The sequence below is a fragment of the Procambarus clarkii genome, chromosome 7, assembly GCF_040958095.1.
Source record: "Procambarus clarkii isolate CNS0578487 chromosome 7, FALCON_Pclarkii_2.0, whole genome shotgun sequence".
NCBI classification, from domain to species: Eukaryota; Metazoa; Arthropoda; class Malacostraca; order Decapoda; family Cambaridae; genus Procambarus; species Procambarus clarkii.
Window position 1 is genome coordinate 12,005,969 of NC_091156.1, and position 18,516 is coordinate 12,024,484.

General features: G+C 47.6%; 2 protein-coding genes across 2 annotated transcripts in view; both read left to right on the top strand.

Moving 5' to 3' along the window:
• The first annotated feature begins 2,588 nt into the window (after positions 1 to 2,588).
• Positions 2,589 to 3,056, top strand: LOC138357700 (uncharacterized). The gene has a single exon (XM_069314688.1). The coding sequence runs from the start codon at positions 2,589 to 2,591 to the stop codon at positions 3,054 to 3,056; it is 468 nt and encodes a 155-aa protein (XP_069170789.1).
• Positions 3,057 to 3,240: 184 nt separating this feature from the next.
• LOC138357707 (putative uncharacterized protein DDB_G0274535) overlaps positions 3,241 to 18,516 on the top strand; it is a 36,042-nt gene continuing 20,766 nt past the window's right edge. The window contains exons 1-3 of the mRNA XM_069314699.1: positions 3,241 to 3,358; positions 6,618 to 6,680; positions 17,487 to 17,664. Coding sequence (XP_069170800.1) covers positions 3,241 to 3,358; positions 6,618 to 6,680; positions 17,487 to 17,664 — 359 coding nt within the window. The remainder of the gene's footprint in view (positions 3,359 to 6,617; positions 6,681 to 17,486; positions 17,665 to 18,516) is intronic.

Here is an 18,516-nt window from a genome sequence, read left to right on the forward strand (position 1 = left end):
AGAGAGAGAGAGAGAGAGAGAGAGAGAGAGAGAGAGAGAGAGAGAGAGAGAGAGAGAGAGAGAGAGAGAGAGAGAGAGAGAGAGAGAGAGAGAGAGAGAGAGAGAGAGAGAGAGAGAGAGAGAGAGAGAGAGAGAGAGAGAGAGAGAGAAGAGAGAGAGAGAGAGAGAGAGAGAGAGAGAGAGAGAGAGAGAGAGAGAGAGAGAGAGAGAGAGAGAGAGAGAGAGAGAGAGAGAGAGAGAGAGAGACCTCATTTTCACTTCGCTGAATCCACTTCGAAAGTGTCTCCTAAAAAGAGGCAATGGATGGCTAGTAAACCTCAGGCCTGCTTTAAGTGCCTCTCACACGGCCGTCTTGGATGAGCTATTTATTCCAAGCGTGGCGCCGGACGCAAGCGGACCGGAAGTGTCCAGAGTGGATGGTGTTGGCAGCGATGTGGGTAGAGGAGTGGTAGAGTGGTGGCACTGGCAACAGTATGGGCAAAATAGTGCTGTTGTTGGTAGTGTTTACACAGACCCAGTGTAAACACTCATACGTTTACACCACCCTGTGTACAGAGAGGAACTCCCAGCATCCAGACGAGATCAACAGACGGTCTCCGCATCATCAGCTGACTGCCAGCCGTAGCCTCGTAACAGCCTTACAACACCATTCACAAACTTCTCACAAATGACCATGATTTAAGATTTCTCCCTGTGGTGGAAATGCCAGGGAAAGAGGGGGGGAATGTGAGAAGGGTGGAGGGGGGAGGAGAGATTGAAAGATGAGGAAAGAAGGGAGAAGTGAATGAGAAAGTGGGAATAGAAATGGAGAAGAAGAAGAAAAAGGGTAAAAACGGAGACAGGAAAATAGGAAGGGAAGAAAGGAGAAAGTCTGTATTTTCCTATGAAAGGTTTTTTCCTATAACCTCTTCAGTAGTCACCGATCCCATCCCTCACTCTTGGTGCTGATGAAGCCAAAAAATAACAAAATACATATAAAAAAAAAGGAATTTTCTTCAGTTCCCTGAAAGTTGGAGATAATTTGCAGAGCGAGTGATTGAGGCAGAACCAGACACAACAGCATAATTCCCCCTCCTTATCCAGTGGTCTAATTGGCTATAGGCGCTTCAAAGATATGTACCCCCCCCCCCCTCATACTTACAAACTCAAGTAACAAAACCATCACTATTACTCCCAGAAATATCACTATAGAGGGCATGTTCCTGAGTTCTTGGGTCGGTATGGAGGGTCGTTGTTGTTGTTGTTGTTGTTAAAGACTCGCCACCTGGAACAAAAAGTTCCAAACAGCACGGGCTATGGTGAGCCCGTTGTTGGGTCAGCCCTGCCTCCAGATGAAGGTAGTCGGGTGATGGTGGTGGGGTCTTTAGTCGTCTTCCTTCAACTGTTACTGTGTTGTGAGGTCCACTCCCATATCCCCGCTCTATTTGTCTTCCAAGTATTCATTACTTTTACACGTTTTATGTGTTTATTTTATATATCTAATGAGGACGTGGTGGTGATGGTGGTGTTGTGATTATGGTGGTGATGGTGGTGTTGTGATTATGGTGGTGATGGTGGTGTTGTGATTATGGTGGTGATGGTGGTGTTGTGATTATGGTGGTGATGGTGGTGTTGTGATTATGGTGGTGATGGTGGTGTTGTGATTATGGTGGTGATGGTGGTGTTGTGATTATGGTGGTGATGGTGGTGTTGTGATTATGGTGGTGATGGTGGTGTTGTGATTATGGTGGTGATGGTGGTGTTGTGATTATGGTGGTGATGGAGGAGTTGGTGGTAGACTATAATATTTATTAATAATAGAAATCATTTCGTCTTGAAAATGGTTACGATTAAAGAAGCAAAAATTAATTTAAAAAAAAATTAAACCAATCGAAGTTTTTTTTTCCTTTACAATCACGTTCTTAATTAAGCGAGTCAGTTGGGACTGAGCACTGTGTTGCTAGCACTAACCACCACATTATGGTAATTACAGAGCCGCGCGGAATTAACGAGTTTCAAGAATGACCTCGCTGCGGGGTGCCTCAGGGTTGGGGTGTGTAGGAGGGGGGTATACGAGCAGGGAGGTGGAGGAGAATGTGGCCGAGGGAAGGTAGATGCGATGAACAGGAAGAAGTTGGAGAAGAGGGACAGTTAGAAGCCTACAGGAATGGGTCTAGGAGGTGGGGAGAGACATGGATAGCGAGAGGACATTCCCTCCCCACCCATACGGTGGGGGAGGGAATGTTGGGGAGGTATGAGGAGAATGTAGACTGGGGGAGCGTCGGTTGCGGAGTATCAGACGGTGGAGGAGGAGGTTGGAGGGTAAAGCACAGGAAGCCATGATATATTAATATAATACTATCTCATTTACATGTGCTGCTCGCGTTATACTGTTATTGGTTTACACTGTTGACCGCGTCACCGACCCAAGATCTTGCAGGTCTAACAAGAAGTTTACATTTCTACTCTAATGACGGGCTTTATGGCAATTTAGAGATAAGGAAATTGAATACTGTGTTTAATTTAGATGTTGTAAGGCTCTAATGATATCACGGACACAATAAATTGTTGTCGAGGTCATGTAAACACGCTATGGCATGCAGACGCCCATGACGCTGCCTGGGAGAGTCCTGCTGTCAGGAAAGGTCCTGCTGCCGCCAGGAAAGGTTCTGCTGCCGCCAGAAAAGGTTCTGCTGCCGCCAGAAAAGGTCCTGCTGCCGCCAGGAAAGGTCCTGCTGCCGCCAGAAAAGGTCCTACTGCCTGGAAAGATCCTGCTGCCGCCAGAAAAGTTCCTGCTGCCGCCAGGAAAGGTCCTGCTGCCGCCAGGAAAGATCCTCCTGCCGCCAGGAAAGGTCCTGCTGCCGCCAGGAAAGATCCTCCTGCCGCCAGGAAAGGTCCTGCTGCCGCCAGGAAAGGTCCTGCTGCCGCCACGAAAAGTCCTCCTGCCGCCAAGAAAGGTCCTGCTGCCACCAGGAAAGGTCCTGCTGCCACCAGGAAAGGTCCTGCTGCCGCCAGGAAAGGTCCCTACTGATGCCAGGGAAGGTCCATATCCAGCAGCCCTCAACATTTATGGATAGAAGAGATGCGTATACTTCTTGAACGTCAGCCAGAGATCAGTGACAAACACTGACACCAACGGAAGGACGAGGGACGAGGGGCAATGTTAGATGGAACGGGATGGAGGAATAGGGGGGCGAAAGGCCAAGAAGAAGAGACGGGGAAGGGTTGGAGGAGGGACGGAGATACGAATTGAAGGAGGGGATGTCGGGGAGGCAGCTGGATGTCATTACTGTCACCTCTGTCAGCTTCCGAGTTGACATCAGGGCGTCATCTGTCAGGCTGACAGGACCAGACCCGACTACCAGCCCTCCACAGGCGTGTTTGTCTCTGTCTATTTGGCTCAATCCCTCTTTATTTCCATCAACTGTCTTCGTTGCGTTTTTGCTCCCTGCACTTTCAATTTCTTTTTCCATTCTGCATCCTCCTCAACCTCCACTCACCAGGATTATTTGTATCTCTTTTCATATGTGCATTGCTTCTTTCTGAATTTGTTTTCACATAATCTTTATGCTTTATCTTCTGTCTCCCTCTCCATTCTCTCTATCTCAGTGGCTCCTTCCTTCATTGCCTATCCCTTTCTTCACCGCCTTCCCTATCCCACTGCCCTCCCCTACTCCTTCCTCACTGCCTCCCACTCCCTCACTGTGACTCGCTTTTATATCTTCCTCCATTACTCTGCTCTCTCCATCTCTTACACACGATGATGGAGTGGCGAGGCGCAAGATGAGGGGAGGGGGGTGATGGGTCTGCATGATGGGGTCCTGGTGGCGATGCGTCTACTTATACTGGGGGCCCTGACGGTGATGGGGCCTGTGCTTACCCCTGCCTGTGCATACCCACCTTTCTACCTGTGCTAACCCATGTCTAAGGGATGCAAAATCTAGCACAAGGGGCATTGATTCACAGGTATTATGGCCAGTATATTTATTCCTCCTCGTGGTCTTGCGCTCCGGCGTACCTGAATCGAGGCGGCGTCCTTCACCTCGCCCAGTCCTGCGCCCGAACCCAGGCCCGCTTCCTGCACAGGCCCGACTGGCCCGATCCTCAGAGCCAATCCTTATCCCGAAGTTACGGATCTAATTTGCCGACTTCCCTTCCCTGTTTCAAGTATGTTGAGGTGAGATATCTTCATGGCTATCGGCCGCGAGGAGAGATATTGTATCCTAGTTCTGGTTACCAGTCGCCAAGGCGGTTGATGCTCGCCCTGACGAGTGATTGAGGTGCTTAGTTTATTGTGCTTCGCTCATCCTATGACGGGTAGCGCAAAAAGAATAGGAACCAGACCTCAGCGGAAATTTTTAACATTAACAATTACATCTACCCTTACAGACCATACAGTTATAATGAGGTGTGTGTGTGTGTGTGTGTGTGTGTGTGTGTGTGTGTGTGTGTGTGTGTGTGTGTGTGTGTGTGTGTGTGTGTGTGTGTGTGTGTGTGTGTGTGTGTGTGTGTGTGTGTGTGTGTGTGTGTGTGTGTGTGTGTGTGTGTGTGTGTGTGTGTGTGTGTGTGTGTGTGTGTGTGTGTGTGTGTGTGTGTGTGTGTGTGTGTGTGTGTGTGTGGACTCCTGGTCGCTGCCCGTGCTGGGTGAGGTGGTCGTGCACTTCACTGTGACTCCTAACCCGTCACAGATAAAAGAAAACTATTATATTTTCATCAGTGAGAAAGAGATAACAAAATAGCCTCATTAGCAAAAAAAAGTTCGTCGTTTTTCATTGGCAAGCGTCTCGAGTGTCCTCGCTAATATGGACGCAAGCGAGACTCTAGTGTCCTCGCTAATATGGACGCAAGCGAGACTCTAGTGTCCTCGCTAATATGGACGCAAGCGAGACTCTAGTGTCCTCGCGAATATGGACGCAAGCGAGACTCTACTGTCCTCGCTAATATGAACGCAAGCGAGACTCTAGTGTCCTCGCTAATATGGACGCAAGCGAGACTCTAGTGTCCTCGCTAATATGGACGCAAGCGAGATTCTAGTGTCCTCGCTAATATGAACGCAAGCGAGACTCTAGTGTCCTCGCTAATATGGACGCAAGCGAGACTCTAGTGTCCTCGCTAATATGGACGCAAGCGAGACTACTGTCCTCGCTAATATGGACGCAAGCGAGACTCTAGTGTCCTCGCTAATATGGACGCAAGCGAGACTCTAGTGTCCTCGCTAATATGGACGCAAGCGAGACTCTAGTGTCCTCGCTAATATGGACGCAAGCGACACTCTAGTGTCCTCGCTAATATGGACGCAAGCGAGACTCTAGTGTCCTCGCTAATATGGACGCAAGCGAGTCTCTAGTGTCCTCGCTAATATGGACGCAAGCGAGACTCTAGTGTCCTCGCTAATATGGACGCAAGCGACACTCTAGTGTCCTCGCGAATATGGACGCAAGCGAGACTCTAGTGTCCTCGCTAATATGGACGCAAGCGACACTCTAGTGTCCTCGCTAATATGGACGCAAGCGACACTCTAGTGTCCTCGCTAATATGGACGCAAGCGAGACTCTAGTGTCCTCGCTAATATGGACGCAAGCGAGACTCTAGTGTCCTCGCTAATATGGACGCAAGCGAGACTCTAGTGTCCTCGCTAATATGGACGCAAGCGACACTCTAGTGTCCTCGCGAATATGGACGCAAGCGAGACTCTAGTGTCCTCGCTAATATGGACGCAAGCGAGACTCTAGTGTCCTCGCTAATATGGACGCAAGCGAGACTCTAATGTCCTCGCTAATATGGACGCAAGCGAGACTCTAGTGTCCTCGCGAATATGACCTTATTTCATGAACTAGAAGACTCAGCAAAAAAAAAAAATAATAATAATAAGAGGAAGGGCTTTTGAATATGCAAATTTATCACAAAGTCGACGGTTTTATGGTCATGAGCTGTCTGGCTGGCACACCATAAACACGGCCCAGTGAAGTGGTTGGCACCGCCTGGCACTGTCTAGTGACGTGGCGTAACGTGGCACCCGACACCCGTCCACCTCCACCCGACACTCACCACAATTCACTCACTTGCCGACACACGACACCCGACACACGACAACAATACAGACCTACAATACAATTCCCATCATCCGTCACCCGCCCCACGCATTCCACACAGCCCCCACACCTTCCGTCATCCATACCCAGCCCCCACATCGAGTCATCCATATCTGGAGAATACTGGGTTTGGGTTCTATTAATTATACTCTCTAAATCCGGCTCGACTTGTGATAACTTAGTCCAACAGACTGTTGCTTGGAGCGGCCCGCAGGCCAATATATCTGGTTGGTCCGGCACTTCTTGTCTATTGGATCATGTCTATTTTTTCATGAACACGGCCAGTTTTGTACTGGCGATATTTCTTATGCTTTGTGGAAAATGCTGAATAGTCTTAGGCTGTTACATATCGTTCGTTCCAGTATGTTGTTATTTTTACTGTACAAATTTTGGACCTGGCCCTCCAGGATATTCCATGTTGTACCTCTCTCTCGTCACCTTTTTTTTTCAGAGATCATTTGTGAGTTTTGAAACGGTCCCAATAATTGATATGTTTTATCGTGTCTATGCGTGTTGTATATGTTCTCTGTATTCCCTCTATTTCAGCAATCATTCCTGCTCTGAAGCGGGAAGTGAGAACCGAGCAGTACTCGAGGTGGGATTGCACGAGTGAGTTGAAAAGTAGGAGCACTGTGGTGGGATCCCTGGAGTTGAAAGTTCTCATAATCCATCCTATCATATTTCTCGCTGACTATTTGAGAGGAAATATTTGCATACATGACCTATTTGCTTGGTTATGTTTACTAAACGTTAGGTCGTCAGACATCATTATTCCCAGATACATTACATGTTTGTTTTCATTTTATGAAGAGATCTGATTGTATTATATCCTGTAATTCGTTTTTTAAGTTCTTCATTTTTACCGTTATCTTGGGGGTTATCTTGAGATGATTTCGAGGCTTAGCGTCCCCGCGGCCCGGTCCTCGACCAGGCCTCCTTTTTGTTATACACACCCAGGAAGCAGCCCGAAACAGTTGTCTAACTCCAGGTACCTATTTACTGCTAGATGAACAGAAACATTCAGGGTGAAAGAAACTCTGCCCATTTGTTTCCGCCTCCACCGGGGATCGAACCCGGAACCTTAGGACTACGAATCCCAAACGCTGTCCACTCAGCTGTCAGGCAGCATCACGTAATGCTTCCGTGATTTTGCCATCGTGGTTGACAGTTCCTGAAGAAGTCATGTGGACTCATATCACATGATCTGATAATTGGTTTGCAGGCGGAACCCAGAAGCGGGAACTCGGTCTCCTCAAACATGTATAAGTACACACACACACACACACACACACACACACACACACACACACACACACACACACACACACACACACACACACACACACACACACACACACACACACACACACAAACTCATAAGAAAACGCCCGCGCACACACTCACTTTTGAATATTTTCTTAATGGATGATGAATGTGAAAAGTATGACGCCCGGGGATGCGCCCATCACACGCTTCAGGTCACACAAACACCTGACGGTGTGTGTGTGTGTGTGTGTGTGTGTGTGTGTGTGTGTGTGTGTGTGTGTGTGTGTGTGTGTGTGTGTGTGTGTGTTGACGGTAAGGTTACTTATTAGTCTTCTGGGACAGACAACGCAGCTCAAGACTTCATCCTAAACACACACACACCGTCACTCATCGCCTGAATTTCCACTCTCTCATGCGGGTATTCGTTTTATTTTTGCATCTTTGATAAAGTCGGAACGCCTCTCAACCTTCATCGACTGGTGTACAGGTTCCGGAGCCTATTCGACTGTCATACAGTTTTTTAGCTACTCTGATACTGAGTAGCGAAATCAGTGTGTGTGTGTGTGTAGTCTGTGACGATAAACCCAGTCTGCTTGGTTTATCGCCATCCGTCTTAGTTCAGAGAATTCCCCTTGCTCCATTGTGAAGACCTCCTGGAAACTCTTGTTGAGTTCTTCACACACCTCTTTGATATTCTCTGTGTACCTATCCAATCCCTTTTTCAGTTTCATCACCTGTTCTTTCACTGTTGTTTTCCTCCTGATGTGGCTGTATAGCAGTTTTGCTTGGGTCTTGCCTTTATTTGCTATGTCGTGCTCGCCTCTCTGCTTTTCTCCTTACACTGAGGTACCCATTTCTGGCTCTCTGGTGTGCGTGTGTGTGTGTGTGTGCGTGTGTGTGTGTGTGTGTGTGTGTGTGTGTGTGTGTGTGTGTGTGTGTGTGTGTGTGTGTGTGTGTGTGTGTGTGTGTGTGTGTGTGAGTACGTGCGTGCGTTCGCGTGTCTGGAGCAAAAAGCTATTCCTGAATGCGTCAAAAGGGAAAATTATGAATCAATTTCATTCTTCGTCTTCAGAGAAAAATGAACGCGCCGAGCTACTTATCTCGAGGGGATGGAAGGGCAAGTGGGAGGGAGAGAAGGAGAGGGAAAGAAGGGAGGGGGAGGCAGTGGAAGTAAGAGGGAAGGCTGGGAAGGAGGGATGGGGCCAATGGGAGGGAGATGGGGGGGGGGGTGATTACTACGAGTCGATTTTTCATTGCTTACAGGAAGCAGAAAGCCATTAATATCAGGGTGAGCAGAGCCTCCTGAGAGCCGTAAGTGGTCGTGAAAGGTAGGGAGGGAGGGACTACTAACACTACAGCAACAACTACAGCAACACCACAATAACTACAACTCCCTGGTACACTACCACAATTACAACCACCCTATCGCAACTACTACAGACACCTGAACAATGCGGTGAAGGAAAACTTCTCCTCTAAACTACAATTATTCTCATATAAAACAATCACTACGAACACAATTCTGTCGAAAACAATACCACAAACTTAATCGCAACCATAACTATATCAATCATTACAACCACCACATCATCAACCACCACATCATCAACCACCACATCATCAACCACCACATCATCAACCACCACATCATCAACCACCACATCATCAACCACCACATCATCAACCACCACATCATCAACCACCACCACCACACCAACCACTAAACGACGTAACCTGCCTTCGCCGTAAATGGAAAGCATGATATATCTGAGATTCCCACTACCTCAACATAATTTTATTTTATCTTATCCCACCAATTACAGTAAATAGGAAAGTCCCTCGTGCTTGTATCACCATGTCCTAGCGTGGGACAGGAAACTTGGGGGGGGGGGCTGTGGGGGGACGTCCAACCCTGTCGTCCGATAAGACTTGTAGGGTGGACGGTACTCGAGGGGGGCTTTCTGGGTGGAATGGTTGAACGTGGCTATCCCGGTGGACGGTATTGGACGAGACTTTCTGGGTGGACGATGCTAGACGGGAATTTTTTGGGGAAGTCGAACAAGGTTTTTGCTGCATCGATTCCAAGCGGTACAGTGTTCCGTACCATCAACGCTACATTCGATATAATGTTTCATAGCTTCAACGACAAGCGCTCCGGAGCATCAACAGGTACAACGGCTACATTTTCCCCCTAGCTTCAACGGCTACAGCGTACGTAGTGTTCCGTTGCTTCATTATTCTCTGAATAACAAAACACAATTATCAATCAAACTCTGGGGAAAGGAACCGTCAAAACAAGACACTGAACAGTAGAAACAACACATTGGAACAGTAGAAACAACACATTGAACAGTAGAAACAACACACTGAACAGTAGAAACAACACACTGAACAGTAGAGAGTTCTCATACAAATCGGTTTGTAAAATTAAGATTTCTTGTGCACGCTTCCTTGCTTGGTTGCTTCCGTGATTATACGAAGGAACACCCGAGGCCCAATACAACACCTGAGATGTGAGCGTTGAGAAGGACCTGCTCGATGCACACAATACAGGGTTTAGATAACCCAACCCACACACGTGTGTAGTGAAATGAAAGTGACAACATTACGACCCGTCTTGGACCCTTATCAAGTCGTAACGGGTTGATAAGGGTCCTTGACCGAAACTAGACCCGTTTTGGTCCAGGACGGACCGAAACGTTCACACTGACATTACATTTTGTATGTGTGGGTTGGGTTATTCTATTGTGACTTATTTTGAGTGAGAAGGTTTAGATTCTCTTTCGTGTGGATACCATCCCACTCCAGCAGGCATCCTCGAGCAGAGACAGCAAGATATTGTTCCATTCACCTGGGTTGTAGGAGACTCGAACTGCGGACCTCCACGTGTGTGTGTGAGGCCAAAGCTCTTTATTTATAGCAAGATATTGTGTTGTCTGCTTCTCCTGCTGCTGATGCTGCTGTTCCTTCTGATAGTTTGTTCTCTCTTAACTCTCACAGTTCTTCCTTCTATATTTTACCTTTACTCCTAATGTGTTCTCTTCGCTTTCCTTCAAACTTCATTTATTCCTTAGTTATTCTCTTTTTCATTTCATAATTTTTTCAATTTTTCTTCGTCGATAATCTTTTCTCATCTTCACTAAAATGAAAGAAAATTATGTTGATAAAACCTCTTCTTTCTTGCCCTTCAGTCTTTTTCCTGTCGTTTCTCCACATCCTTCTCCCTCTTTTTCTTCATGACACTTCTCCTCTCTCTCTCTCTCTCTCTCTTACCCTTCCTCTTGCTCTTGTCCTTCCTCCTCCTCTCTCTCTCTCTCTCTTGCTCTTCCTCATCTCTCTCTCTGTCTTGCCCTTCTCTCCTCTATCTCTTCCCCTTCCACATCTCTCTTCCTCTTCCTCACCTCTCTCTCTCTATTGCTCTTCCTCCTCTCTCTCTTGCACTCTTCCTCCTCCTCTCTCTCTCTCTTGCTCTTCCTCACCTCTCTCTCTGTCTTGCTCTTCCTCCTCTCTCTCTTGCACTCTTCCTCCTCCTCTTAGCCTCATCTCTGGCCATGACTACGTGGATTCCTTGTGGCGAGAGAGATATAATTAGCGAGTGATGGAGGAGCTGTTGGAGTGAAGGCTCGAGGGAGGTTGACTAATGGAGGTGTAGCCGTTGCTTCGATGACTGGTTGACTGGCTGACTGATTAGGTGACTGGCTAGTTGACTGGTTTACTGATTGGCAGCTTGGATGACTGACTAGCTGGTTGGTTGGTTGGTTGGTTGGTTGGTTGGCTGGTTGGCTGGTTGGTTGGTTGGTTGGTTGGTTGGTTGGTTGGTTGGTTGGTTGGTTGGTTGGTTGGCTGGTTGGTTAGTTGGCTGGTTGGTTGAATGGCTGATTAGAAATAAGGGTAGTTGACTTGTTAGTTGCTATGGCTGGAATGATATTGTTTCACATATTATACTGGTTCGTATATGACACTGGGTCACATATGCCACTGGTTCATATATGACCCAGGTTCATATATGACACTGGGTCATATATGGCACTGGGTCACATATGACACTGACTCATAAGATATTGGTTCACACATGACACTGGTTCATATATGACACTAGTTTACATATAACACTGGTTCGTATGTCACTGGTTCACACAAGACAGGTTTACACATGAAACTGGTTCATCACTTGTTTACATATGGCACTCCACCTCATTTATAACCTGCTTGATACCTGCTTGATACCTGCTTGATGGGGTTCTGGGAGTTCTTCTATTCGTCAAGTCTGGCCCGAGGTCAGGCTTGTGAGAGTTTGGTCCACTAGGCTGTTGCTTGGAGCGGCCCGCAGGCTCACATACCCACCACAGCCCGGTTGGTCCGGCACTCCTTGGAGAAAATGATCTAGTTTTATCTTGAAGATGTCCACGGTTGTTCCGGCAATACTTCTTATTGCTCGCTGGGAGGATGTTGAACAACCTTGTGCCTCTGATGTTTATACAATCTCAGTTGGTGTTCTCACTGGCTTGGCCTTCTCCATTCCCATGAGGCGCTCATTCTCTTATCTCATCCCGACACCACACTCCTCTCATACTCCCTAAATATATCTCTTGTAATCCTCCTCCCTTTCTCCCCTCTCTTTACTCCTCTTCTTGTTCTTACGCGTCCAGCTTGTCATATCCGTTCGGAAATGCTGCTTCGGCCACGGATTTGGCCTCGGCGCCGGTCACTGTGAAGAGGGAAATCGGTGTTTTGGTGCTGAGTGATTATAATCATCTGTTTTTATGTAATACAGAGAGAGAGAGAGAGAGAGAGAGAGAGAGAGAGAGAGAGAGAGAGAGAGAGAGAGAGAGAGAGAGAGAGAGAGAGAGAGAGAGAGAGAGAGAGAGAGAGAGAGAGAGAGAGAGAGAGAGAGAGAGAGAGAGAGAGAGAGAGAGAGAGAGAGAGAGAGAGAGAGAGAGAGAGAGAATGAATCACACAGTTCGGTTAATTTCGATAAGGTGTCAACAGTGACTGCTCTTTTCCCCTGATCACTTTTCACTACAGTACCCACTGGACCCAACATCCTTATCTTCCGAGGCGCAATGACAGAATGAGCTGTATATTACCGTCTGCTTTGGTATTTACTGAGTTAGCTCTAGATGTAAAACTGAAGATACAGTAGTACGATTATTTCCACTCTACCACTAAACTGAAGACTGACAACCCAAATTAATTCCTCATAAACGTGATACCATCGTCGATTCATGTCACTGTGATCCCAATGGATTCTGAAGCAGCCTAAAATGACTAATACGTAGTGGGCCTCCCAGAGGACTAGGCCTCGCGAAGAAAAATCCATTGCCAAAAAATAAAAAATGCAATTGAGACTGTTCCCACATATAGGAGACATCCCTGACTCCCCAAAACTAATTGAAATCCTGTATTTTACAAGGGAGGGGGATTATGAAGGGAAAGCGCCAAACCATTACGACTATATAACACTTGGAAAGGGGGTCAGGATAAGGATTTGGGATGGGACGGGGGAGTAGATAAACATTTACAAAGACCTATAGATCGATATGGAAACAGCTCATAAAATATGACTGTTAAAAAAATATTTCAAAACACGTAGAGTGCCAACTTCTACACTCTCCGGGACAGCAAGAGTCTTACGCAGGGCTCTCGCGGCTGCTGGACCACTGTGACACGGTGTCGTGGAAGACAAACACACTGTCGGGATGATTTACACAGACTTCGTGAAATCCCCTGGCGTAATATTATATAAAATGTGTACGAAAAGAATGACTGGAAAATATGCAGATGGATCTTCAACTTCCTAACACTTCTTCAGGATATAATACTTTCTCCAATACTGTTCCTCAGTGTACTGTACTTTCTCCAACACTGTCCCCCAGGGTACTCCAACACTGTCCCCCCAGGGTACTGTACTTTCTCCAACACTGTTCCTCAGTGTACTGTACTTTCTCCAACACTGTCCCCCAGGGTACTCCAACACTGTCCCCCCAGAGTACTGTACTTTCTCCAACACTGTTCCTCAAGAGTATTGTACTTGGGTTACAACAGGTAGCACACATTAGAACATAATTATATAAACATAAACTCTTCAAAGGTTTCAACACTAACTGTATTCATGTGGAAGCATGATAAGCACCGCCATAGAGTACTCTAATGACAAAGCTGTCGGACTGCAAGCTGCTGTCACCAACAGCCTCACCGAGGCCGGATCAGAGCCCGGGCCGCTGGAGACAATGATCCACGGAAGAACCACGAGGTAACCAAATTTTATGTCTTTTCGACTTTAGATGTTAAGAAGGGAGATTTATTATTATTATTATTATTATTATTATTATTATTATTATTATTATTATTATTATTATTATTAACACACAGAAATCACACTAACGTGATATATATCAATGAGAAAATCTACTAGGGCTGTTAGGTAGGCTCGAACCTGAACCGAGGTGTAGAGTACGAGACTGGCAATGCTGGGGGTCACAGGTTCGCGCCCACCTATAGTCCTAGTGGATTTTCTCGTTATTATTATTAGTATTACTATTATTATTATTATTATTGACTCCAGTATTTACATTGCTACTAATATTTATATTAGAGCTCTTGCTTCCCTGGCTCCCGTCTTACAGAAAACAGTGAATTATAGAATTAACCTTCACCGCGACGAGCAGCTGTGACACGCTGGGTAAACAACGAGTCCCCTTCGCCGTTGATTAAAGAAACAATGGCCAAAATAGGCGTTGTTTTCTCTAACACCAGGCCAGAGGGCGAGCAAATAAGCTGTCAGGTAAGATTATAAACTATAGCTTCCCATTTCTCTAAGAATTCAACCCCATCCTCGTCCATCCCTCCTTATAGTGTTATTGTCGTCTCACGTCGAGGAGGATTTTGGCGCCCTTACTGTAGGTTAGTTTTAGCGACGTGTGCCCAACACTCTTAGTGTTGGGCAGAACGTTATTGAACGTTAGATCTCCTTCGTTCCTGCTGTGTGTCTCTCACCCTGCGCCTTCCTGCTGTGTCTCTCCCGTCTCTCACCCTGCGCCTTCCTGCTGTGTGTCTCTCACCCTTCGTCTTCCTGTTGTGTCTTTCAACCTGCGTCTTCCTGCTGTGTCTCTAACCCTGCCTGGCTACTGTCCTCCCCCTGTGGAGGCCCTGATGATTGCCGGGGGTAGATGACAATAGCTGCCTCTCCCACTCTCTATCCCTATCTCCCACCCCTCCCTCCTTCCCTCCCTTCCTCTCACTCTCCCAGCCTCTTTCCCCCTTTCCTCTCCCCCATCCCTCTCTTCCTACTCTGGACAATGGTCATCTAGTGGGCCATATGGCAGTTGCACCTTGTGATGAAGGGGCATTTAAGATGGGTGGAGAGTACGGTGGTATAAGAGGGCCTGGAATAGGGTAAAAAGGAAACCTAATATAGAGTGGGGTGGTGCTGGATAGGCGAGATGGAGGGTCGAGGGAGAGTTATGAGAGAGGAGGTAAGAATATATGATGCAGAACCAACACGTGTTGAAAATGCAATCAGTTGACTCCTAGTCCACACACCTCTCGTACAGCTGGTGCCAATAACTGGTCAGGGAGGTCCTCGGTGGCCCTCTCACCTGTTGCCATCCTCAATACGGGCACCATCAGTGGATCAAAGGGAGCTACAACGTCTCTTCCTCCCTCAGCGCTGCTGCTATCATCAGTTCCGGCCACACTTCCACTTACTTACTCCCATCATAGCGCATCAATAACAGGCCAAAGTCGCGAATGACCCAGCAGTGCCAATTACAGGTCAGCGAAAGGGGACAGAGGGGGGGGGGGAGGAGGGAAGATAATGGGGTCGCCAGAGCCACCATTGTCAAGGTAATGAAGAGAAGCCAGCGGCGTCCCAAGCCAATTATTCGTCACTCCAACCCCCTCAACTACCCCCCCCCCCAAATGACCACCACCAATAAAGCCTTTCTATTATCCCCTGAGACAAGCTGTAACCTTCAACACCTGCTAATGAAGCAAATCACAGCAACTTATAGTGCGCTTACACACACGACTCACGAATTGTCAAACCTTCCTTGACACAGCCTGCGTCAGACCACGTTGACTCACAAGCAATTATTGGCTGTTGGACCTTCTAGCAGGAGGCGGGAGTGGGCAGGAGGCGGGAGTGGGCAGGAGGCGGGAGTGGGCAGGAGGCGGCAAAAGTTGTGCGAATTAAGTCAACAAGGCAGTGTCGAACTGTCCAGCTGTGTAGGGTGACGGGTGACGAGTGAGGCGTGAGGGTTGAGGGGTGACGGGTGAGGGGTGACGAGTGAGGCGTGAGGGTTGAGGGGTGACGGGTGAGGGGTGACGAGTGAGGGGTGAATTGAGTAAGGTCGTGGGGAGGGGAAAGACTGACGTTGCTGCTACCACGCATCAGCGGACTTTTCCCCTTGATACGCCTTCAAATCATTTCTTTCAATTTTACCGCGCCAGGTTCGAGGAGAGGGGAGGGGAAGGGAGGGAGGGAAGGGGAGGGGAGGGTAGGGTAGGGGAAGGTAAGGGGAAAGTAAAGGAGGAGAATAGGGGGAGGAAAGGTAAGGTGGGAGGAGGGGATAACCAATGGCCTCTGGGATTTAACTTAATATAACTTTCTTCAAGTGGGGGACTTGTGAAATGAACCCGCCGGACTTGATGCAGTTTATATTGACTTGTCTCTGTAAGTTAAGTAATTTTAAGTGAGTTATCCCCTTCATCGCCTCTCGTCACGAGGACGGAAGTGTTCGTCGTCACCTGGACCTGTCTCTGAGGAAGTTTGTCTCCCAAGACGTGATTAAAGAGGATAAGATTCTGGCCCCATTTGAAGCAATTGCTTGTTATAACAAGCAGCTAAGACTAGTATTTAGCCTAACTGACTAGCAACCGATTAGATCCAAGTTCGAGTCCCGGGCGGGGTAAGTCATTCTTAAATCCAATGCCTCTACCGAACGGTAAATAGGTACCCCAGGAGTTCTGTAACTCTTGTGGGTTGCATTCTGGCGAAGGTCAGGTCATGGCCTAGGGGGACCTCAATCGGCCTAACAGGCTGCTTGTCCTAGACAATGGGCAATGGGAAATATGCATTTTCTGGTGCTTGTCTGGTCTGGTCCCTCTGGTTTGCTTGTAAACAGTTTTGAACAAAAATGGCTAACTTGTTGTCGTTTGAGGGATCAGAGTAAACATTCAAATTTCCAGCTTCAAGTTGCACAATCGTGATGATAAACTACTGCCGCAAGCTAATGGACTTTCAGGCTTTTGGTAGTCCTCAAAACCTGACAACAGCCGCAGGGAAAAGTCCTGCAGACGTGATATTTGAGGAAGGCAGAAGGATACAATGCCCAGTAATCACTGACACCTAATTGGTCCTGACTGACTTCGTATCACTTGACCAATCAGGAGCCAGGCATTCCAGACACACGTCCTGTCCTACAAGTGACGTGGACTGCTCCCTCTGGCCAAGGATGTCGGATGTCTTCCCTCAAGTCTGCTTCTCGTTCCTGCAAGTTATCTCTCGCCTACATACTGATTGACCCCATTGAGATTCCCTTAGGCCCCAGTGCAATCCAAATGCGTGAATTGATTTATGACATATTGATTGTTGGTACATTGCATAATGATATTTCCAGTATGGGTTGTGGTCCCCTTAAGGCCCCAGAGTGAAGAAAGAAGCTTGCGTATGGGAGACCTCGTCCAGCAGATAACGCTCAATTCCACTCTTGAATGAACTTGAGTGAAGAACATCTGCTCTACCCACTACCTTGATGCAATGTTGTACCGTTGCGTGGATCAAGAAACCAGAGCTTCCCTTTAATCAACAGATGTGAATGAAAGCTCGTGCCACAGGGGGGGTATTAGGTGAGCCTTAATTTAGTTGATAGAGCAGCCTGCCAAGCGACACTCACACTAGCGTTTGTAACTTTATCTTGGACACAGTGTGTCGCCATCAGGACCTGTCACTGGAGGAGTGGCGTGTGCCTCACCATCTGGATATGTTACTATCTTTCCTCTCTCCCTAATTAAAAAAAAAAATATATATGTACATTATCCAAATATTTTTGCCAACACAACTGAATGACTGGTGGTCGGTGCCTAGGGCAGCATGCACGGTACAAAAATGACTGTATGATGTATTTACAATCATTTTTATTTTTCCAGATGGACATAACGCTGACCCTGTGAATATAATCTTGATCTCCGTCACCATCTATCACAACCTTGATCTCCCTCACCATTTTTTGAGGCAACTGACACAAGGGTTAAGTGATGCTGGCGTCTACAACACAGAGGCTCGGAGAGCGACACGTCTGCTTGAAGAAGCTAGATTGATGACTGAGTAATTGAGGCAGCAACGAGGTAACCTGAGGCAGAGGCAACGCTACAGAGGCAACAGATTTAATAACGGAGGCAGAGGGGCCCAGGTAACGGACGTTCGCGAGGCAGGTAAGGAGCCAACGTCGCCCCCTTCAGGAATAAGTTCAAACCCACACGTTTCAAATTCAATTGTGGGTGTGGTTTCCAGTGAGCATGGCATTACCCATTACCCGCAGTTCTTTATTGTAATTGGCTGGTTGGCTACTGATGGGCGGGGCAAGATGACGTCAGCAGGTCTATAATACATGGTGTGGGCGGAGACCAACAGAGTGTTCGCTCCTCAGCCTCGAGCCTTTGGACTGCTCAATCATATGGCCGCGAGGTGTCCAAGAATCTGGTGTAATCTTTTAACGCCAGCTAATAATCCCTCTGTCTCTAATTCTGATTTCCTTATTTCTACAGAGATTACAATTCCTCGTATCTCAACCCCTCAAAGTGTAGGGTTCACCTGGCCACCGCCCTCATAGCTCAACCCTCATGTCTCAGCTTCAAAGGGCCTCCATCAACAGTGCCTCCGTGGCCCTCCTCAGTGCCTGGGTGCCTCTCCGTCCACAGTGCCTCTGAGCCTGGGTACCTCTCAGTGCCTCTGAGCCTGTCCTCAAGCAACAGTTGGCGGTGCTGCGAGTCCCATGATGTAAGACCGGATTTCCTAACTTGTCTGAGACACGGATTGTCAAATATTTCTGCTGTCAGCCGGGAAATTACACAGGGGAGCCAGGCGATAATGTGCCCCTATCGCTCAGAGTCATATAAGGTGGTGGAGGCTGAATGCCACTGGCTACAATCGCCTCTACAGTGGTCACTACCCCCACTT